We start from the raw sequence: 24017 nt of genomic DNA on the forward strand, positions 1-24017 counted from the left end.
GGTGTCCCACAGGGATCTTGTACTGCTCCTACGCTATACAATCTCTTCACAAAGCATATTTTTGATAAACATGATGCACTTGGTATCGCATATAAAAATAATGCAGAGGATACCCAGGTGCTGCTCCATCTAACAGGCTCCTATCACCAAGACGCCACAGCCCTAAAACAAATCTACGCCACCATCCAAGCTTGGATGGCCACTAATGGCCTCTGCCTCAACGGGGATAAGACTGAGACCCTTATTCTTGGCCAAAAGACTACTCTAGCAAAGCTAGACTGTCTTCATTCCAACTTCAAAACTGACAACCGTATCATCCCAGTCCCATCATCTGCCAAAACCTTAGGCGTCTATATTGATGCAACACTGTTTATGAACAAGCAAGTCAGCGCTATTGTTTCTGCCTCTGCCTTAAGCACCAAATTCATCAATGCCATTAAACCATTCTTAACTAAGGAAAACTGCCTCTCAATAGCCAGAGCTACCATAGGAGCAAAGCTTGACTACTGCAACGCACTTTTAGCCGGCACTTCCTTAAACTTAAACAAATTTCAAATCACCCAAAATAATTCACTAAGAGCAGCCCTAAGCATTTCAAAAAGAGACCACATCTCACAAGTAAGATAGTCTGTTCACTGGCTCCCTGTCAAAGAACGCATCACATTCAAGATTCTCACGACCACACAAATGCATCCACCGCACAGCACCGCCCTATCTTTCAGAAACACTCCATAGCTCCGTCTCCACTAGGCCTACCAGATTATGCTACAACAACCAACTCACTTTTCCGCAAATTAACAAAGCCAAGGCAGGATGGATAGGCTTCCCATATCTAGCCCCAAAGCTCTAGAATGCGCTCCCCACTGCCCTAAGAGTAGAAAGTTCTCTCCATGCCTTTAGAAAAATCCTTACTCTAACTAAAACACCCACTACTACATGTGTTACAAACTGTCCTATGCAATTGTTCAATAATCATGCCTGTATGTGTCTATGTGCAACTACGTTTTTGATCACTCTCTGTAACAAGCGCCACGATGCCTACGGGCTGCTGCGCGTTCAATAAATACGAATAAATAAGGTACCCAATCACCTCAGATGGAGGTGCAAGTATTAGAAGAAGCCAATGCTCTGGAAAACTGTAGTCCCTTGACAGCCTTCAGCTCTCTAGAATCCCTGATGGACTTGGGATTGCCTGCGTTCTTTACTACATGGACACTTGAAAGCACGACCGAGGGATTCCTATGGAATGATCATGCTGAATTTCTGTCGCACCCAGGGGCTGGTAAGGGGAGAAGGAAAAGGTTTGTATTAGTGGATGTTTTATAGTACTGCTCTTTTCCCGTTTTGAAAAATGTAATAAAGATTACATTTAAAAAAAAGAAGAGGCAAATGCATTAAGTGTATGTTCTATCTCGTATCACACACACACTGGGAGGCACCCACAGAACTCAAGGAAGGGCCCACATGTCGTTGTGCAGTCTCTCCCCTTCAATCAAACAAGTAGTATCATCGTTCCCTTGACCACCTGCAGTTATATGGCACAGTCTCAGCCTATATATGTGCGTTGAAATATTCTAACATTTTGAAGTATAGCAGGCAAGAACCACATAACTGTATATTTATCAAATCTTTATTTCTGGCAAGTTTTTTTTTTTTAGTTTTTTTACACAGGGCACCAATTGAAGCTTACCTGAGTCTGGCTGGTTGCTATATGGTTTCCATGCAAAGGTGACTGTCGATCTTTTTCTTTACTGTGACGACCGCTATGTTTACTGCGCTGGAGTTGATGCCTTAATTTTGCAATCTGCTGGGGAGAAATGACCCCATGGTAAGGTTAAAACAGGAGATGACCAACATGTATTTCTTCTCCAGCTTCATACGCAGTTATGAACTTTTCCCTCAAAGTCAGCGACAGTACAAGACAACTCTCAAAAGCTCCTACTCATAATGCAATCTTAACCCCTTTTTGAATGATTCACATTTATTTACATTTCATACAGGATTTGGGCGGTGCTCAATGTGTCAGTGGAGACTGAGTAATAGGGCAGAGCTGTGGTGAATGTGGAAGAGGGCGTGAGGGGTGACTTTGGAGGTAAAATCTGGGGTACGGGAGGGGGACAAGCAACAGATGCTTTAAGACCAATATGTTGACCATAAAAGGTACATTTTCAGCATCTGTCTGCACCCAAGACGGTCCAGCTCAAAGCGGAAAAAGACTGGGACGGATTTTAAAAGACCGATATCATGTTGGATACTTTGATAATCCTTTATAGGCAAAAAGGAAAATACCCAATCTTGAGTGGATCACTACATGTGACCAAAGAAGCAAGTATACATTGTCCTCTGAGCTAAATGTAGAGTAAAAAAATAAAAAACATAACTGCCAAATTATATGAGGTTATGACTACATGGTAGGATCATAACCACATTTTTAACGATTAGATTAAATCTGATTAATACACTGGAAATTACACATCAGGGGCCAGTCCAACAGTGACACATGCAGGTTCTGTAAAGAAACAATTGAAATTCAAACATGTAATGGTTGGCTGTGCCCACTTTCAGCAGAAAAGGTAAGAACCTTCATTGATTTTCTGATATTTTTTACATGAGTCGGGAAATCCTGATGCGCAATAGTAAAACCTCCTATACTTTCAACTCTTACTCTTGTACAGTGCTGCGCTAGCCAGGTTTCGCAGCACACGATACAAATCTTGGGGTGTCCTGGTACCTCCACCCCTATAATTTCCTTCAGTTTGGATCTGACCTCAAGCCAGAAGTCATGTATTCCCGGACATCCCCATAAGGTATGAAGCAGGGTACCCTCCATCCTTCAATTCCTCCAGCACATCTTGGAAGTGGCTGGGAGACACGGGTGCAGGCATTCCAGGGTCCTATACCACCTCGTTGGTATTTATGCTTGTGTTTTTGCCAACAGTGGGGAAAGCGCAGACGAGGCTCCCCTGTAGATCCTCTCCCAGTCTTCTGGGGAGCTTTAGTAATCGCCCTCCCCCAAGGTCCCTCTCACACCCATCACAATAGGACCTTCGATCGGGGACTGCCAACGAGTTGAAATTGGCTCTTTGGATTAGGTTTGTTCCTGGAAGAAAAGCTCCAAAGGGGTAAGCTGTCCGACTGCCGGCCCCACAATGATAGGATGAAGGACCCAGTGTAAATAGCCGAAGCAGTCGTTCTCCAAGTTTGCCATCTCTGACTTACAGTCCTCGAATGATCTGATCACCCCATTAATGAAAATATCTCCCACCTTACCTAGCCCCTTGCCTATCCACTTCATAAATACTTTGTCATTTCTGCCCGGGGTAAAGTGATATTTGTAAATTAGCGTAGTGAACAGAGATGAGAAAGCGCACAAGCCGGCTGATTTGCTCAAATGTCCCACACCTCCAGTGCAACCCTGGTAATGGGGTTTACATATAGCCCATGCGCTCTCCTATGTCTGGGCCACCACGGTTGAGTCCACAGGTGGCAACCCGCTACCGCCTGCTCCATAGACACCCATAATATTCCAGAGTCCCTCTGCACTCAATCAACCAATGGCCTGATCTGCGCTGCCCAATAGTAATTCCAAGGTTTGGGGAACGCCCTGCTCTTGGGGGCATACAGTGTGCGTTTATTCACTCTTGGTGATCCTCCCCTTCCACAGGAACTTCAATACCATAGAGTCCGAGCTCCCTACAATGTTTCTAGTATCAGGGCTAGGTAACGACGGGAACAGGTACTAAAATCTTGGAAGAATATTCATTTTTATTACTAACATTTTACCAAACTAGGACAAGGGAGTCCCACCTTTACAATTCCTTCTTAAGGGTCCACAACAGGGTGGGATAATTGGCTTTATACAAGTGTGTCAGGTTCCCTGGTATGCTTATTCCAAGATATTGCAGCGTTTTAGATGCCCAGGAGTAGGGGATTGTTTGCTCCAATTCGGACTTCAGTGAGGGGCTGGGAATGTTAAGCCGTAGTATTTCTGACTTGGAGCCATTCATTTAAACCCAGAGACCGACCCGTACTTTTGTAATTTCTCCTCCACATGTGCCAAGGATTAGTAAGGGACATGATGACATTGTCCCCAAACAGGTTTATCTTTTGCTGTGCCCCGCCAAATGTTATGCCCGCTATATGGGCATTAGCCTGTATACTCGCTGCAAGGGGTTCCATGACCATTGCAAACAGTATGTGCAACAAGGGGCACCCTTGACGAGTGCCCCTTCCCAGTCCAATTGGCAGTTGTCCGGGTTCCATTTACCATCAGACGGGCTGTCGGGTAAACATAGTTGGCTAGAATCATGTGGCACATTCTAGGGCCTATATTAAATTTCACCAAAATTTCCCGCAAGAAACCCCACTCTACCCTACCAAAAGCTTTTTCGGCGGTGTCGCCAGCAGCAATGAATACGCGTGGTTCCTGCCCGACTTGTTCACTAAGTGTAGAACCCTCCTAAAGTCAGCCGTGCCTCTTCCCCAGATAAATCCTGATTGATCTGGGTCTACGATTGTCGGCATCAGTTTTTTTTGCCTGCCTGTTCGAATTGTGGTGAACATTTTTAGTCTACATTTAAAAGGGCTATTGGCCTGTAGGGGGAGCAGTGCCTGGGGTCCTTCCCCAGCATGGGTATGAGAACCACCTGGGGTTCCGTCATGGTTTCTGGAAGGCTTCCCCCTCACGAATGGAGTTAAAAACATCCACAAGTGGCTTTGCCAGTAGTTGGGCGAGTGTTTTATAAAAGGAGGCAGTAAAGCCATCCGGCCCAGGGGATTTGTTTGACTTTAAAGTTTTCTTTAGCCTGGATCACCTCTAAGGGGTCAAACGGGGAGTCCAGAAGGTGTCTGTCCTGCTGTGAGATTTGTTTTAGGTCTATCCCATTAAGGTAAGCAACTTGGTGCTGGTGGTCGGGTCCGTTGGAGGTGTACAGCGATTTATAGTAGTCATAGAGCAACTGCCTCTTTTTTAGTTTCATTGGCCCACTCTCTGCCCTGGGCAGCTGTCCAAGATTTGTATAAATAAGCGGTTGGTCTTGTCTGAGAAGATGGTTGACCATCCTCCCCGATACACTGCCCTGCTCATAGTAGCTGCACCGCAGGCAGGTGAGTGAGTGCGCTGTGCCCTTTGGGTCCTAAGGAGCCTAATCCGACACTTGGTTGTGGCGAGCGATTTGAAATTCTGTTTGGTCGGGCCTCGCTGCAGCTCTTGTCTTCCTTGTTTAGTTCTTGTAATACCCGTTCTTCCAAGCCCTGCAGACGCTTCATTGCAACTGCATAAGCGATTATATTGCCAAGCGCTATTACCTTAAGGGCGTCCCAATTATTCCCATACGACGTGTCATCCGGGTCGTTATTTTAAAAGAAGTCCCCATTCCCCTGCTTCAGTTCTTGTAGACATATTGGATACTGTAAAAACCCTGGGGGCATTTTACATTGTCTCTGCTTGCGACGCTCCACCAGTCCCCGAATTGTACGGTGACTACGTTATGGTCCGCTAGAGTCATTGGCTCTAGATCTGCGGTCAGGGCTAGTCTGGTCAGCTCGGATGATACAAAAATATAGACTATCCAAGAGGCCTATGCATGGACGTGGGCTGTGTAGGTATAAGCTCTATCTGTGGGATGATGTGTGCCCCATATATTATTCCTGAACTAAGTATCTTAGTTTTGGAGAGGCCGTCCCCACCGCCAAATAGGTGGTTTGAGACGGTATGTCCTTTCCATGACCAAGTTCATGTCCCCAAGAAGTAGCAGGTTCCTCCAGTTATGCACCCCTACCGCTTCCAGAATTTGTAACAAAACGCTTCCTGGGAAGCATTTGGGGCAAAGAATGCAACAATGGTCACCAGCTTTCCTTGCAGGGACCCAACCACCATGACATAAAACCAACAAAGGGGTTGAGGGGAGTTAACTGGCGTGAATCCTAGGTCCCTATGAATCAAGATGTCAACCCCAGCTTGTTTCCAGTCTGCTGATGTGTGAAATTGTTGCAGATATAATCTATTGAGCAATCTTCCCTGGTCTCTAGCCAGCAAAAGAGTCTCCTGAAGGGCGACTAGGTGCATGTCTAGGCACCGAAGTTCGCTAAATAGTTGTGACCGCTTATTGGGGGTAGTAAGACCGTGTGTTCAACGTACAAGGTTTGAAATTGAGATTCAATGAGCATGAGCTAAAACCAGCTCCTGGGTTTCGGGCATCAACCAGTAGCCAGGAGCTGCCAGAACCAGAGATGCTCTGTTACCTCCGTCTCCATTTTGTACGAACCATTGTGTTTAAATGTGTATTGGATGTGTTCCAATTATTTTTTTTATTAACATTCTCAAATAATCATGTTTGGAAGGCACCAGTTGGCTGTAGGAGCCAAAGGTAGCTCCTGGTTGCTATTGGTTTCAAGCTACCCAGGTTCTACTGTGCTGGAAGCAGGAGCTAAATAGCTCTCACCTCCCTTCATTTTCGAACCCTGATGTTCCAATATTAATCACCATCTGGACAGAGTTGGGCGACCCTTATCGCCAGTATGCTTCCTAACATTCCTACTAGGGTACCCCTTTTGGGCCCCCCCTCCTCCCTAACCCAACTGTCTACACAGGTTTACTCCTCATCCCCGCAAACTATACAAACAATTTAAAGTTCCAAAGTAGTTAACGCCCAGTAGTCCCCTATTCCCCGGATAGCCCCACCCATCCTAGCGACTGCAGTGGAGATATTCCCCCTCCCCGTCGCCCCAAACCAAACAAACAACCTATTCGTCCAACATAAAACATTGGCGGCAATCCGCTTTGAGACCATCCGGGCTAGCGAACAGGATCATCCACAGCTGGGTCCAGAATCCATCCTAGCACCCTCTCTGCCTCAAGCCCGCTTGGTCTCCAGAACATGAAAGCTACCTAAGAATGTAAGGGTGTCACTGGTCGGGCCACTTTTTACCTCGCTGTACAGTGTGTGGTATTACCCAAATTGTTTGTTTACAATTGTTCGAATGGGTGGGGGGGGTTTGCAGGGGGAAATGTTACAATTGACCTTCACAATTCGGTCAATTGTGAAAAGGTCAATTGTCATTCGAACAGTTGTAATACAAACAATTCGTATACAGCCCTGTGTGTGCCAGGCTCTCTCGTTGGGCTCCCTCTCTATCGGAGGTGCTGTCCCAGGCCGGGCAGCCTCTGGGATCTTAAAGTCCAGCAGCCGCGTCTCTTCTTCAGCCGATAGGACCGTATGCACCTTATCTCCCAACTTGAATTGCAGACTGTTAAGGAGATTTATAATTTTTATGCTTCATCCCTTCTCCTAGTGAGCCCTCAGCACTTTTTGCTGAACTTCTGGACCTTTTTCTTTCAATCCTAAATGAGTGGAGCCTTTTTCCACTCATTCATTCTTGTGGGCTCTATTCTTTGTATTCTATCTGTAGTATGGAGTCTGTCTGCTCCATAGCTCTAAAAGGCATCTGTGATTTTACTACTGCAGCACACAGCTCTGTGCGGGCAGTGTTGCTGGGGAACCTTAGGGTCCCCTTTAAGATTCTTTATCAATATCCTCAAGTAACTACAGTTCTTAAAGATAGATACATACTTAGTAGCTCTCCCAAAACTCTATAGTCGGAGATTGGCATACACCACCTTCAGTGGAGTGCCAGAGGGATACCTAGTATCCCCCTTCTCTCTACTCCTGTGTCTTTTTAGTCACAGACAATCTCCTAGTTTTGCTGATGGCAGTGGACATGTTCTACCAACTATTGTGTAATTTGTATATCGCAGGCTATGTCCATAGCCTCGGTAGTGCACAATAGGGGCATAAAGTACCAACTTGCGGCCTCCCTTCTTTTATCACCATTACAAGCGTGGTCGTCATTTGTTAGCCCTTCTACCATTCTGGGAGGCAGTGGTCAGTTTGTGTGTTTTTCCTTTGGCGGGAACACTTGGGTATCCCCGCCTAAGCTCCAGAGTGTCTGGGCAGGCAAGAAGTGGGGGGAGGAGTCTTCCACGCCCCCTGTCCTTTGTCTGCCAGTATGCCTGAATAGGCCCAGCTCCCACAGGGGGTCTGGCAGTCCTGATTGGACAGCCAAACGCTTTCTGTAAAATGCTGAGACAGAGTGCAGAGGAGTGTGTGTGCTGGAACTGTATAAAAGGTGAGGCTTCTGGAGTGAAAAGCAAGTCTACCACTAGAAGGTGAAGTAACCGAAGAAGATGACCACCAGAGACGCCTGCAGACCTGTTGCAACACCGTGAAGCAACCACTGCTGTCCTGACCCGGTTTTCTGTGCGAAAGACAAGCTACGAAGAGGACAACAACTTCCCTTTGGCAGGTGGGAACAACCAGTCCCAAGATGAACTTTGAATTGAGCCATCTCCCGAGGTCCTAGGAGTTTCCAGAGATACAGAACCCCAATACCAGGAGACATGATACCCATTTCGAGTGCATCGTCGTGGAAAGGCCAAATCCGTCCAAATCTTTGCTGAACCCGTAAGGACACTCCAGAGATTCGATCCAACTCACCCAGAACCCTGAATCAGAGTGTGGGACTGCAGGAAGCAAAGAAGATTGACCAGGCAAGCTGTGAAAAGGTGCCGAAAAGGTGCCAAAAACCGCAGAGTGAACCAAGAAATTGCCTGAAGTGGTGCACCTCAAGACTACTGCTGAGAGATCCTGTACATTGTCCTGCCTTCAGTCATCGGACCAAGAAATCTGTAGGTCGGGTCCAGAGCTGCAACCTCGCAGAGCATCCCGCATGAACATTTTCTTCTAGCCTAAGGTACTGGGGGGAAAAAGGTATTGCTTACCAGATTCCAAGAAGTCTCTCCAGAGGGTTGGACTGGACCTAGAGATGTCCAGGGTCACCCCCTCTTACCTCCAACTGAAGCTGCTGCTTGTGTCCCTTCCTCGAGTCCTTTTACAGGTCTCCCTTGTTAGTTGTGAACTTGCTGCTTCTATAACACTATCCTCTGGAACGCTTTGTATTCTGCTGCTTGTCAAGACTTTGAGCCCTCTCCTAACTGCCTTTAGCTAGGGTTGCGTTTTTGGACTCCAAAGACTTGCTTTGTGAAGAAACGCTCTCTAGAACCTTGAATCAGGCTAATGTTACACTAACCATTTTTCGCCTTCAAAGTGACTTTACTGTGTTTTTAGAGTAAATGTAGGACCGTATGAACTGTTAAAAACCGAAGGTGCTCGTAATTACCGGTAATACGATAACATTGTCTTTTCCCTTTCTAACTTTGCTACAAATGTAACCGTGAACAAACACAAAAGTGAAAGTGTCCTTTGAAGTGTATTCTCAAGTATTCCAAAGTGTTCTAGTATAAAGATCTAAAGTATTTAAAGTGATTCTGGTGTTTATATATAATAAATATGACATGCATTACTAACCGTAATAGCATTTCTGATGATTGCATCTGCTTATATTTGCATGCTGTGCATATAGTCCGACATCTAGTAGAAATCGCAGGGTATTGCATCTTTCTTTTGAGGATCGAAAGGGGACGTCGACATGAGCGTGCTTGTAACACTATCCCTAACGTGACGTGTAGTGTACCCAAAATCCCTCACGCGTCGAGGTCCCACAGATTGTGTTTTTTTCTGCCGTGAGAGAGCCTATGACCATCGTGAGTGAGTACAGAGAGAGAAGGTGTAAAGTGTCTATGTTCCTTCAACTCCAAGAGGGGAGGAAGGGGAGCATGTGTATCTAAGCAGATACAATCATCAGAAATGCGATTACGGTAAGTAATGCATGTCTTCTGATGCTTGTTATTCTGCTTAGAATCACATGCTGTGCACAGACTAGCAAGCAGTACCCTGAGATGGTGGTGAGTTGTGTGAAGGAACTGTAGCAAAGAGATGTCTTAGCACTGCTTTTCCCACTTGAGAATCAGACCTAGAATGTGCATCCAGGCAGTAGGGTTGTCTAAAGGTGTGTACACAACTCCAGGTTGCTGCTTTTACAAATGGACTCATGTAACAGAGTGTGATGCAGTTTAAGATCCACTTTGAAACAGCTAATTTAGAGACATGGTCCCCTTCTCTACCAGCTGCCAGTGAAATGCAAAATTGTTTTGTTTTCCTTAGTGGTCTTCTTTTCTCCAGATAATAGATTACCGCTCTCCTCACATCATGTATGTGGAGGCTTCTTTCTGCCACGTTAGCGGGGTTCTGGAAAAAGGTTGGTAGTTCTATTGATTGGGTCCCATGGAACTTTGAAATAAATGTAGGCGCAAATCGTGGGTAAGTGCGCAGGGCCACCTTATCCTTGTGAATCGTGACAAATGGGTCTTGAACTGAAACGGCCTGCAGTTCACTAACTCTCCTTATTGCCACCAGGAAGGCGGTCTTAAGTGAGAGCTTTAAGGCTAGCCTTATGCATAGGTTCAAAGGGAGGTCCCATTAGTCTACTAAGTACAACGTTCAGGTCCCATCTGGGAGCTGGGTTGGAGATAGGGGGATTAAGTATTTTCACCCCTTCCAAAAAAGCCTTCATAAATGGAATCGTCCACCAGGAAACATACTTTTGGGACATGGTGTAGGCTGAAAGTGCAGCTAAGTGAACTTTTAAGGAATTGAAAACCAAGCCTGAATCTAATAGGCGAGTTAGGTACAGGACAATACGTATTGGAGAGCATTGAATAGGATTGATGCGCTTGGCATTGCACCAGATGACAAAGCGGTTCCATTTGCTGGAGTAGCAATGTCTGGTGTTAGGTTTTCGAGTTTTTCTTTAAGTATGTCCAGACATCCCTGATGGAGTTAGAGATGTCCTCAACTCTATGACCTTAGGAACCAGGCTGCTAAATTGAGAGTTTGCGAGCATGGATGAAGTGTTTCCCCCTTGTATTGTGACAGCATGTTGTACGAGCATGGCAGCTTCCTCGCATGGAAGATTGACATTGGCAGGCCCACAGAGGCCACCACATTCATTGTGACTGGTTCCTGGTGCATCGTGTGCACTATCTTGTGGAGTATGGGAGTCAGGGGAAAAGCATAGACAAATTTTCCTGACAACGTTATCCAGCGTCAGTTCCTTTTGGAGCGGTTCTGCGGGTACCGGGAGGTGTAATCTGGGCATTGTGCGTTCACCAGAGTCGCGAACAACTTGATCTCTGGGAAGCCCCAGGCAGCGAAGACATTGAGAACAATGCCTTTGTGCAATCGCCACTCGTACTCTGCAAGTAGTGGGGAATCTCTGCTGAGCACATCCGCCAGAAGATTGAGTTTATTTTTGAGGGCAGAGGTGAACAGCGTACACAAACATCAGAGCAGCCAAGATTAGCAAAATACAAATGACAATAGTGGTGCATAAAAACAGTAATACAATAGAGGTCATGGACGTAGAATCACAGAAGCGTCTAGGGCTGAGGCACATTACACAGATGCTAGGGATGAATTGTCTCCAGAGGAAGATGCGTCTAGGCTATTAAGATAGCTATTGAAGGGGGCCCAGATGTTTTTAGGCCGGGAGTGGGCCTGGAGGGTAGAGAGGTAGTCCTCCTCACAGTTCCGAGACCATGTCAATAAGTTCATCCATTTCTGGAATGTAGGTGGGGAGGAGGACTTCCAGTTCTGCAACACACACTTCTTGGCAATTATAAGGCTAACATACAAGAACTTAGTGGCATCTCCTATAAAACTGTAGAAGCTCCAACGGTGATCCCGAGTGGCCAGGCCTCCAGGTGTGGTGTGATGAATTGCCCCTCCGGGTAGAAATCAGTCAAGGCCACGTATCCCAGGGAGTTCCAGTGTCGTGCCAGGGCCGTGTCATTTGCGAGTTCCAGCCCGGGGAAGTGCCAGGCAGGGAGCCATTTGTAGTACGGGCGTTCCTCGGCGCCAGTGGCGAATATCCACCCCCAGGCCTGCACAGTGGTCCGAACGGGGTCAATGGGCGAGTCCGGTTTGTATTGACGGTGTAATATCAAGGACATTATGTTGGTGTTAGATGCCGCGAGGGTCTCCAACTTGACATGGGGGCGTGGGGGGGTCCGGGGTACCAGTATGAGGCAAATTGTGCCTGCGCTGCGATCCAGTACCGCAGCATATCGGGGGCGGTGAAACCACCTTTGTCGTAGGGAAGTAACATAGCGAGCCATTTTTTGCACACCGCCCCCGAGTGTCACAGGAACTGAGCGCACAGCTTATGGAGGTCTGCAAAATATTTATTACCAGGCCAGATAGGTACATTCGTGAATATATACAGTAGCTTGGGGAGTAATATCATTTTTACCAATGAGAGTCTTCCCGCTAGGGACAGTGGGAGAGGGCGCCAGCGCGTTATTTTAGATTCAGCCTGTTCTACAGCGGCCAAGTAGTTGCCAGCCAGGAGAGTGTCTTTGGTCATGGACACCTGGATTCCCAAGTATTTGATCCCGTTAGGGGACCACCGCAGAGGATACTCGGTGTTGGGGCGTACTGTGGAGCGCGTGATGAGGAAGAGTTCAGATTTGGCATAATTGATTGTGAAGCCGGAATATGTGCCGATGCGGGTGATGTCTCGCAGGATAGGGTCTAGGTGAATATCTGGGTCTCTGACGAACAGAAGCACATCGTCCACGTAGAGTGAGATTATTTCGGGGTCCCCCTGTAACCGTATCCCTTTACGTGAGTGATGTTCCCTAACATAGTCCGCCATGGGCTCAATAGCCAGGGCGAACAGGATCGGGGAGAACGGACAACCCTGACGGATGCCTCTGAATAGAGGGGAATAGAGGGAACAGATCGGAGGTTAGGGAATTGACACGGACCCTGGCGACCGGGGAGGTGTACAGTAGCTTAATATAAGCGATCATCCTCGGCCCGATGCCCGTGGTCTCGAGGACCATCCACATATACTTCCAAGACACCATATCTAAGGCCTTCTGGGTGACCAAGGTGACCGCGATCGCACTCACCCCCTGGTCAATTCGTGCCATGACATTGAGAAGCCATCTAATGTTGTGAGAGGTAGATCTCCCGGGTACAAAACCAGACTGGTCGTCATGTACCATATAGGACATGACAGGTAGGAAGCGGTTGGCGATCACCTTAGCGAAAATTTTTGTATCCAAGTTCATCAATGAGAGGGGCCGGTAGGAACCACATTCATCGATGGGCTTATCGAGCTTGAGCAGGACCAGGATGACGGCCTCACGGAGTGTCGGGGGGAGGGATCCTAGTCGGAGTGACTCATTCCATACCTCAAGCAGTTCAGGGGCCAATATTGCCACGTGTTCCTGATAAAATTCAGCTGTTAACCCATCGGGGCCTGGGGCCTTTCCTTTAGGAAGACCAGATATCGCCTCGACTATTTCATTGAGAGTGATAGGGGAGTCCAATTGGTCTCTGGTGGCGTGGGAGACTATGGTGGTGGGTATCTGATCCAGGAGCTCGTGCATCTGGGAGTCTCCATGTTCAGTGGGCTGGGAGTATAATTCAGAGTAGAAGCCTGTGAAGACCTCAAGGATCTGTTGGTCGGACCACTGTGCAACTCCCGAACTGTCCTTGACACAGGTTATTTGGGCTTGGCCCCATTCCCACCTCGCCAGTGCGGCTAGCGTTTTGCCGGGTCTGACCCCCTCACCGTATTTACGTGCCGCCTGTGGCCGGCTAAAGTACTGTACCTCCCTAGTAGCCTGTTCATTAAAGGTTTTGAGCTCCTCACTGATCTGGGAGAGAACACTAGGATCGACCGAGGCCGGGTGGGCACGTTCCAGGCCACGCAGTTTAGCCTCAGAGCGGCATAGGGCGGCTCTTATGGATTTAAGGACTCCCGACTCTCTAGAGATGGACGCCCCCCTGATAAAGGCTTTGAAAGCGTCCCAGCGGACCCCGGCAGTAGTGGACTGGGGCAAATTGTGTTCGAAATAGGTCTGAATGTCGGCGAGGATGTCTGACTTGAATACTATCTCCCGCAGAGCGGATGATTTAAATCGCCATGTGTTAATAGTGGGGGCGGGTGTCCCCAGTTCCAGGGTTAGTAAGATCGGGGAGTGGTCAGACAGTATGTGCGCAAGTATCCGCACTTCCAGTACCCTGCCCACCATAGGGCCGGACAGAAGAAACATGTCGATCCTGAAGAGCTGTCGTGAACTGACGAATAGTATGTAAACTCGCGCGCTTGCGGTTGTAGGGCCCTCCATACGTCATGGATGTCAAGTGTCGCGATGTGGGATAAACTACGCGCCGCACCAGACAGGGGTCTAGGGGCTGTACCAGTCCTGTCCATTGCGGTATCTAATATGAAGTTCATGTCCCCCTCCCCAGATGATCTGCACTCCGACATATCCCAGTAATATTGCTACCACTTGGTCGATAAATTCAGGAGAATCGACATTGGGGCCGAAGGTATTCACCAGCAAATAATCCCTGTTGGCTATGGCACAATGTAATATGACGTACCTCCCTTCAGAATCTATGTAGCTTTTGTGGAGGACAAACTTAAGTGATTTATGGATCATGGTGACCACCCCTCTATCCCGCGTGGAGTATGAGGTGAAATATCTATGTGGGCCCCATGACGGAGCCATACTATTGGCCAGGGGGCCCGTTGAGTGAGTCTCCTGCAGCAGCAGTACTTTACTCCCATGTCTGTTGGCGTACGCCATGATTTTACGAGCCTTGGTGTAGTTGCTTAGGCCCCGTACATTCCAAGATAACGCCGTTACCGGCATGTCAATGATTCAAGTAGTATCCCACCACGGTTGTCGTATAGTGAATCCTGGGCGGAAGCCGTCCACGCAGGGGCTTCTCGATGCACTGTGGACCGCCAAATCACCTCTGCCATTTTTCCCATAACATAAAACAAACCCTTTCGACCATCCCCCTGCTAAACCCCACCCACCATCACTGCCCACCCACAACTCGCAGTGTTCCCCCCCCCCCCCACCCCAACACCCCCCTTCAACATGAATGCCAACATTTCTCCAGGCCCTGGTGGCTCCAGATAAGTCAATGCCACCATTCCGCCGTGGGTCGGCAGGCAGCACCCAACGTGGGCGTGCCCCCTCCACGATCCAAACTGGGCCCAGTAGTAGTGGCAACCAAACAAAACTAAACAGAGTCATTGCAAATGCAGCGAGGTGCGCTGTTGCCGTGTGGTCGGCTTCTTGAACATCGGAGACGGACAGCAGATGCTGTCTACAGTAGGTTTCTGCAGTATGCGGATACAGTTCTTGGCCCCCCGTGGCAAGCATAAGCGCATGAGGACGAGGATGAGGATGAGGAGAGTTTAATGCAAGAGGTGGTCCAGCGCATCAAGAAGAAAGGGTTTCACCCAGTCCGGAGTATGGTCAGCAGCCATTCGCTTGCTACAGGGAGATATCGGTAGTGGGTAATAAGCAACATTACCATGGTCGCGTTGTTAATCTAGGATCATCAGATAGTGTGGGCATCTTCGAGAGAGGTGATCTGGTGCTACATGGCGTTGGCGGGCTCGCCCCTTGGGTTGTGTAGTGGTATTTCTGACTCGAATTTCACCGCCTCATCGGGGACCGTGAATAAGTAGAGTTTTCCGTTGTGGGTAAGTTTAAGTCGAGCCGGGAATAGGATGGCATATGGGACATTGCGCTCCCTGAGCAGTTTTTTTAACACCAAGGAATTGACGTCTCTCCTGTTGAACCGCGACTGAGAAGTCGGGAAAGATCCTGGTGGTGTTGGCTTCTAAGCGCAAGTCCCCTTTCTCCCGTGCCAGGCGGAGGATGAGGTCTCTGTCACGGTAGTTTAAAATCCTGGCGATGATGGGTCTCGGGATGTCGCCCGGCTTGGGACGAGGGGCTAAAGCGCGGTGGGCGCGTTCGACTGTGAAATACGGTGACAGAGCTGGATTGCCCAGGAGATCTTTAAGTAGGCTCTCGACAGCATCCTCCATGCGCCCCCTTGAGTGCATTCTCAGGGACACCGATATTGCGTAGATTATTTCTGCGGGAGCGAGATTCCAATTCGTCGCACTTAGCTTTTACTACTTTCATGTCTCGTGACAGGGATGCAACAGTGGACTGCAATGTGCGTACTTCATCCTCATTCGTGGAGATCCTGCTTTCAGCCTCTGTAATTCTGGTCCCGGCTTGATCAACACGTGTCTTAAGCGAGGCGACATTGGCATTTATATCATCTAGTTTCTCGTGGAAGGAGGCGAAGTTTTTAGCCATCGATTCCATGAGAGTGGTGAGGTCAGGCCCCGATGTTCCAGGGTGGGCCTCCGCCCCAGGTTCCTCCTGCAGGGATGACGGTGAGCATGACCCTAGTTCTCGAGACGGCCATTGCAAATTTGTCCATGGCTCCCCCCTTGGCGCACCACCTCTGTTTATTCGGCATGCTGGGATGTGGTTAAATGTCAGAGATCCGCAGGAAGCTCACTTGGGGAGAATAGATGTCGACGGCCACGGGATTCCAGTTAGTCCCCAGCTAATGGTGTCAGGCCTGCTGGGCCCCTGCAGGGGCAGATGACACTGGTAACCCTGGGTGAGGTGGATGGCAGTTCCTGGTGCTATCGTGCAGAGGCCGCCCGTGGAGCAGGCCCGGTGCCTGCGTGGCCCCCAGCAGAGGCAGGTTCCAGATGGTGTCCAGACGAGGCCAGAGGAGGGTGAGGGAGCAATGGTTTACCCCACTCTCAAGGAAAGGCAGCCAGAAGTACGGGATGAATAGGATGGGGGGGGCCTATGTCCAGGCCACGTAGGTCTGCACTGGCCCTCAGCACAGCCAGGCAGCACAAATGCAGAGGCCCAGGGCAGTTCAAGGGCACGGTGCGTATGAGCACCCCCTTCCAGGCTGTGGAGCGGCCCCTTGCCTCACCAGTGCGGCGGCGGCCGCGTGTGCAATGTGTCCCCCCGCGCTCCTCACCTGGGATCCGTTGGAGCCTGGGTCTCAGCCCAGCGCTCGCGTGGCGCGTGTGTTCGTCCGAGCCCCGGCTCACGGGGCCCGCCCGCGGCACATGTCCGTCCTGGGGCTCCGGCTCCAGCAGGGTGGGAGGGGGCAGGAGGGAGCTAGAGCGGCCGCGCTCCTGCGTCGGGCCAGCCCCAGCCGCACACCCCAGCAGCGCCGCCCGTGACAGCCCGCAGACGTGCGCGAGCCCACACGGCAACGGGCGATAAAGATGCAGCAAGGTCCCGCAAGTCTGCACGCCGCAGCGGCCAGGCACGTCCTGGGGAGGCCACTCGCGGTCGGGCGGCTTCAGAACGAGGCTCTGTAGTTAGGATCCCAGTGGGCAGATCTGGTCGAAACTTGCAGGGATGAGGCAGGGGATGCTCCCCAGCAGCGCCAGACGATGGTGACCCGCAAAGTGGCCGTGTTGCGCAGATGTTGGCGGATTACTGCCGAGTCACACAGAGCTTATCAGCTAGGCAGCCATCTTGGGCTGCTCAACAGCGCCACCTTCCTTTCCATATGTTCTGAGACAGTTTGGATATCCCTGGAGAGGGAGTTCCCCCTTGCTTGTTCAGGTAATACATGGCCGTGATACTGTCTGTGAGGACTAAGACTGTCTTTCCCTGGAGGTGTGTTTGAAAAAACTTCAGGGCCTTGAATACTGCTAGAAGTTCCAACAGGTTTTTGTGATTGGATGATACTGCTGGGGACCAAACGCTGTGTGCCGTCTGATGAAGAAGGTGAGCCACCCACCCCGTCAGATGTGTCCATGGTGAGAGTGGCTTCTACTGCGGGGGTGGTGAAGGGGTGGTGACGGCCTTCCCTTGCAAGAGATTTTCCATTGACCACCACTGCAGAGAGAGAACGAGGGCTACCGAGACAACCACTAGATCATCCCATTGTCCGCTGGCCTGACACCATTGGCTCGAGAGCCACTCTTGCATGGGGCGCATGTGCAGACGTGCGTGTAGGACTAGATAAATGGAGGAGGCCGTCATCCCTAACAGTCGCATGGCTTGGCGTACGGTCACCTTACGATTGGCTATAGAGTGAGGGATCTGGAATAGCATGTTTTGTACCCTCTCGTTGGAGGGGAAGACAAGCCTGTTTTTTGTCCAAATTAGAGCCCCCAGAAACTGCTCGACTTGGCTGGGGTCTAGGCTGGTTGATCGAGAATCCCAGACTGAAGAGGAGATTTACTATCTTCTGGGTATTTGATAGACATGTTCCGTACGAGTCACCAGTTATTAGCCAGTCATCGAGGTAAGGATAGACTGGAATGGACTGCCTGTGCAGGTGAGCAGCTACTACTGCCAATACTTTTGTAAACACCCTTGGGGCTGAGGCAATACCGAAGGGAAGGACCTTGAACTGATGGTGCATGTCCTCTAGCATGAACCTTAGGTACTTTATGTGCGCTGGCAACATTGAAATATGAAAGTATGCAACTTTCATATCCACTGTTGCTATGTAATCCCTCTGCGTCAACAGTGGGATTACTTCCTGCAATGTTGTCATTCTGAACTTTTGCGGCTTGACAAATGTGTTCGCTGGGCTTAAGTCTAACACAGGGCGCATGGTGAGATCCTTTTTGCGTATAAGGAAGTACACTGAATAAATACTGTTTACTGAATGGGGACGACTTCTATGGCTGTTACGCTCACCTGGTTCACACAGGGGCGTCGATCGGACCCGGACCGCTGCGGTCTCCACCAACGTGATGCATAGTGAAGAGATGACAGTCTGGACTGGCCCGCCTAATCTTGTCTGCTGGACTCGTAGAAGTATTCTCCTGCAAGTGGAGAAAGGGATTTAGCCACCCGTGGACTTTAGTGGTGCCCCCCCCCCCCCAACTGTTCTCATTCTCCCCACTAATCACCTCCGATATCCCCTCTTGGTAACCTCACCTTACGTTTTTAAATGAGCGCTCCATCCTGCATGGCATGCAGGGGCGCGTAGATACCAGTTACTTCACTGGTTTGAAGGTACTGGAGGAGTTTCGGAAGAATATTGACTCCAGTGTCTATAAAGTTCAAAGAGTTAAATATGTCCGTTGTTCACTCTTGTTCCATTCCCTCGTTAGGTTGCAGCTGGGTCCAAAAGAATATTGCCTGGAGGCAGCTGATGGCGTTCAGGTAAGAGTCTATTACCAAACACTGTCCGGTAAAAGTTGCATGAGTTTAACTTGCTGTTCTCTCCCTTTATAGGTGCGGCATAGAAAGATGCAGCGAATTAAAGGATAATACCTCCAGTGGTAAAGCAGGTAAGTCTATGGTGGCAAAGAGATTGTCTTTGTCGGTTTTCTCGGCTCACCTTGTTATTTCTTTTGTTTTCCCCCCAGGTGCTAGGTTTTGACGAAGAAAATGATGGAGGCAACGCCGAGTTGAAAGATGCGGTGGACTGGTGAGTATAACCCGGCGCTGCTGCTGGCGAAGCGACGCGTGCTGAAATAATGTCCTTTCCAGGCTCAGAGATGTGCTGGGTCCGGAATCAGGTAAGGCATCAAATAATGTCCGTGATCTAACCTCTTCTCCTTTCTTTTCCTTTTGTCTAGGAGCTCCGGATTCGAGGCGGGCGTGGCGGAGACTGGATGCTGACTTGCAGACACGGTGAGCGTTACGCTGCTGGATGCAGAATAACACGAAGCATGAGCTGCTGTTCGGGCATGGTTTAAATAGCCTGCAAAGTAGTCCCAGGTAAGAAGTTCCCCAGAACCACACCCGAGTAAAAAATAGTCCCTGTAAGAAAATAGTCCCATCCAGGCCTCACGTTGGCTTAGACTCATTTGCAGCATGGTCTGCATAAGGCAAGTAAAGTCTATGAGCCTGGCGCCAGGACTGAATCCAAACAGCCCCCAGCCGGGGCTGTTGGGGTTTTAATGAGTATCTGGATGCCTGCTCCCAGGGATGATGGACTCGATCCGGATGCCCGGGGGTAGGCATCATGACAGCACACCCGCCCCTCCCCCCCCCCCCCCCCCCCAAGGCCCCTCCTAAAGTTGCTTGTCTGGGAAGTCCCGATGGAATTTCTTCACCAATCGAGGAGCATGAACGTGGTCACTAGGTTCCCATGACCTTTCTTGTGGTCTGTAACCCTTCCAGTGGATTAAATAAAAAAGTCTTGATTTAACCATTTTAGAGGATAGGATTTTTTTTACCTTGAATTCAGGTTCTCCCATCTATCAGGATGGAGTCAGGTGGTTTGGTTAATCTTGTCCCGGGTTGAACTGGTTTTAGAAGTGAAACATGAAAGACAAGATGAATCTGCATATTAGAGGGTAATTCTAATTTGACGGCCACCGGGTTGATAATGGCCTTAATGGTGTAAGGTCCCAAATATCTAGGATTAAAAGTCTGAGTTCCTTTCAGAGGTATATGTCTTGTAGCCAGCCAAACTTGGTCTCTGATTCGATATGGTGGGGTCTCACTTCTATGTTGATCAGCATTGCTCTTGTATTTCTCTTTTGCTTGTTTCAAATGTTTTGTTGCCTCTTTAAAAGCTTGTGTAATAGTAGAATGCAGATGAGTTACTGCCGGCATTTCTAAATGCTGGAGCAAATCGAGTTCTGAGGTTCGAGGATGATGTCCATATATGGTATAAAAGGGGCTTTGTCCGGTTCCTGAATGTAAAGAGTTATTGTATGCGTATTCAGAAATCCATAAAATGTCCTTCCAATTACTTTCGGTTTGGAGGAGCATACAACGTAGGTATTGTTCAAGAGTCTGGTTGGTTCTCTCCGTCTGACCATTGGTTTGGGGATGCTGACTGGTTGATAACCTTACGTCGATTTTTGCCAACTGACAACACTTCTGCCAAAATTGCGAAATGAACTAACTACCTCGGTCAGAGATCAATACGGAAGAAAATCCATGTATTCGAACAAAATTTTCGAGAAATTCCTTGGCCAAGATTGAAGCAGAAGGTAATCCTTTTAAAGGAATAAAGTGGGCCATCTTGGAAAAAAGATCCACAATAACTAGAATGGTGTTGAATCCATTACATGGCGGTAGATCTGTAATAAAGTATAAAGACAAAATGTGCAATGGTGTGGGTGGAATATCTAAAGGTTGTAAAAGACCAGCTGGTTTCTTCTTTTGACTTTTGTTCTAGGCGCAGATGCCACAAGACAGTACAAATGACTTTACATCTTTTCGACAGGTGGGCCACCAGAATTGTCTTTTAATTTTAGCTTCAGTTTTTGCAATACCTGGGTGCCCTTCCATCAGAGCTTCATGGTAATTGGAGATGACTTGTTCTTGTAGTTCCTTGTGTGGTAGAAATAGATGCCCTTGATAGGAAGGTAGGTCATTGACAACTGAATAATCTGGGCCCCTTTTAACCCAGTCCTGCAGGGCTGCTGAATCGAAAAGTTGTTGGATCTTTAAATGAATATCTTCTAAGGTCTGTAGAGTAGTTCTCCCAAGAATTCTTTGTTCAGGAATTATAGGCACCGGTTCCGGGTTCGAATATGCTTCTCCCATCCCAATTCGGGATAAAGCGTCTGCCTTACCATTCTTACAACCTGGTCGATAAGTGATCACGAAATCGAATTCGGCAAGGAATAAGGCCCATCGAAGTTGACGCGATGATTGGGCCTTGGCTGTTTTTAAATACTGCAAGTTCCTGTGATCGGTGATTACAGTAATGGTATGCCTGGCACCGAGAAGATAATGCCGCCAAGCCTTGAAGGCGGATTTGATGGCTAACAACTCTTTACGGTAACCGCATAGATTAATTCGGGGGCCGAGAATTTTCCGGACCAAAATGCTACTGGATGAAGTTGACCGGTTTCCGGATCCTTCTGGGACAGGACAGCCCCCATGGCTAAACTGGATGCATCGGTTTCAACTATGAATGGGAGCTCGGGGCGTGGCTGCTTTAAGAGAGGTGCCGACGTGAATTTCAATTTCAGTTCTTGGAAGGCTTTTTCAGCCTCTTCGGTCCACAAGAAGCGTTTGTTTTTTCGCAAAAGTGCTGTGATGGGGGGTACAACATATGAGAAGTCATGAATAAATCTGCGGTAGAAATTAGCAAATCCAAGCATGCTTTGCACCTCTTTAACTGAACTGGGTGAGGGCCACTTGAGAATTGCGTCCACCTTTCGAGAGTCCATTCGGACTCCTTTTGGAGTCAGGATAAATCTAAGGAGTTCAACTTCTGTTGCATGAAAAACACATTTTTCCAATTTTGCATTTACCTTGTGCTGGCGTAGTTCCTCAAGGACTGCACAAACGTCCTTAAGATGGTCTGATTCTGACGAGGAGTACACTAGAATGTCATCTATGTATACACCACAGACGTGTAGACAACACAGACTTCAATGAGTTCACGAAGGACATCGTTCATAAAATACTGGAAGGCTGCTGGTGCATTGCACAACCCAAAGGGCATCACCTGATATTCGAATAATCCGTACTTGGTGCGAAAAGCGGTCTTCCATTTGTCGCCCTTCTTTACACGTACCAGATGATATGCCCCTCGGAGATCTAATTTAGTGTAGATGCAAGCATCCTTTACTTGGTCTAGTAGGTCGGGGATCAGAGGCAATGGATATCGGTTCTTCACCGTGATCTGGTTTAATGCCTGGCAGTCTATGCACGTTCTGAGGTCACCTTCCTTTTTGGGCACGAAGAATAAAGCTGAAGATGCAGGGGACTTAGATGGAAGAATGAAGCCATTAGCAAGGTATTGGTCCAAGTATTGTCATAGTTGACAGTTTTCGGGTTCCGTAAGGGCGTAGATCCTACTGCATGGAGGTTATGCACCTGGCATGAGGTCGATTTGACTATCGTATGATCTATGAGGTGGTAAGGTGTTTGCCTGTTCTTTTTGGAAAACATCCTGGAATTCTTGATATTCCTGAGGTAACTGCATGACTGGATTAGCGACTGTGGCCAGGTTTTTATTCAAGGTTTTTTCCAGGTAACAGGTGTGTGCACACTACGGGAAGGTTACTCTCTTCTCTCGCCAATCAATACTAGGATTATGTGTTTCCAACCAAGGTATCCCCAGTATTATTTGGAACTGCGGGGCTTTGATTAAGTCAAACACAATAGTCTCTCGATGCCCATCTTGACCCAACAGTGTCATCTCTGTGGTGGAATGAGTTACAGGCCCAGAGGCAATTTCAGTTCCATCGACTGTGGTGATAACATCCAAAGTGGTCTTTTTACAGAGAGGTAGATTCATCCTAGAAGGCAATTCGTGGTCAACATAGTTTCCTACGGCCCTTCTATCAATGTATGCCCTAACTGCGTGCATACGTGATGGCTGCCTTGGATCAATAAGGACCATTGGTATGATTAGGTGAGAGGTCCGAGTGTCCTTCTTTAAGCTCGGCAAGCGGACCTCTACGCTTGTCAGGCGTTGTCGTTTCCCGAATCAGACTCGGTTTGATTCCTATCAGCAACTCCGACTACTTTCTTGGATGGTTTTATAGGGCAATCCCGTAGAAAATGTCCTGAGGCCCCACAGTACAGACACAACTGAATCTGTCTCCTTTCTCTTTCTTTTTGAATTAAGGGTCCCTTAAACCCCCCCGATCTGCATGGGTTCTGATGTATCTGTTCCTTTGGGAGTAACATTGGGTTTAACCAATACCTGATTCTCGAACTTAGCTCGATCAGCTTTTCTATTCAGAAGTCTGTGGTCTAGCTGGACCACTAAGTCTATATATTCTGCGCAATCCTGAGGTGGGTTCACAACTTGGGCCAAAACATCTGAGTTCACCCCGAAGTCCACGATGAAATAATGTAATTCGCTTTACCTCTGGCCATCCGGTTTCCACCACCAACCTATTGAAGGTTGCGATATAAGTTAGCAGGTCCTGGTTTCCATGTCATAGCGATAGAAGTTCATTATCCAGGGCCTGTCCCTGTGAATGTCTGGCGAATAGTCTTTCCATGCTCAATTGAAAACCCTGAAAATCCTGAAGAGGGTCATCCTGGTTGACTAATGGAATTGACCAATCCACTGCGCTGCCACTAAGGTATGATAGTACAAAGGCTACTTTGGCTTGGTCGTTTGGAAAAGCTTCTGGTCTGCATAAAAAGTGCAAGCGGCATTGGTTCATGAACATGGCAAACCTTTTCGGGTCCCCAGCAAAGCGTGCGGGTGGAGCTAAAGGAATGCTCCCTGGTAGAACCACTTGCACAGTGCTGCTTGATGAAACAGGGGTTGAATTCCCCCCCAAGTCCA

At 48.4% G+C, this 24017-nt stretch overlaps 1 protein-coding gene across 2 annotated transcripts in view; it reads right to left on the reverse strand.

Moving 5' to 3' along the window:
* GLCCI1 (glucocorticoid induced 1) overlaps positions 1–24017 on the reverse strand; it is a 654614-nt gene that overhangs the window by 344640 nt on the left and 285957 nt on the right. The window contains exon 4 of one of the 2 annotated variants that reach the window (XM_069648520.1): positions 1691–1804. In XM_069648520.1, coding sequence (XP_069504621.1) covers positions 1691–1804 — 114 coding nt within the window. Of the gene's footprint in view, positions 1–1690; positions 1808–24017 lie in introns of both variants that reach the window. The other variant, XM_069648519.1, reaches the window with a different exon arrangement.

The sequence above is a fragment of the Ambystoma mexicanum genome, chromosome 2q (genome assembly GCF_040938575.1).
Source record: "Ambystoma mexicanum isolate Mex_15411 chromosome 2q, UKY_AmexF1_1, whole genome shotgun sequence".
Taxonomy (NCBI): Eukaryota; Metazoa; Chordata; class Amphibia; order Caudata; family Ambystomatidae; genus Ambystoma; species Ambystoma mexicanum.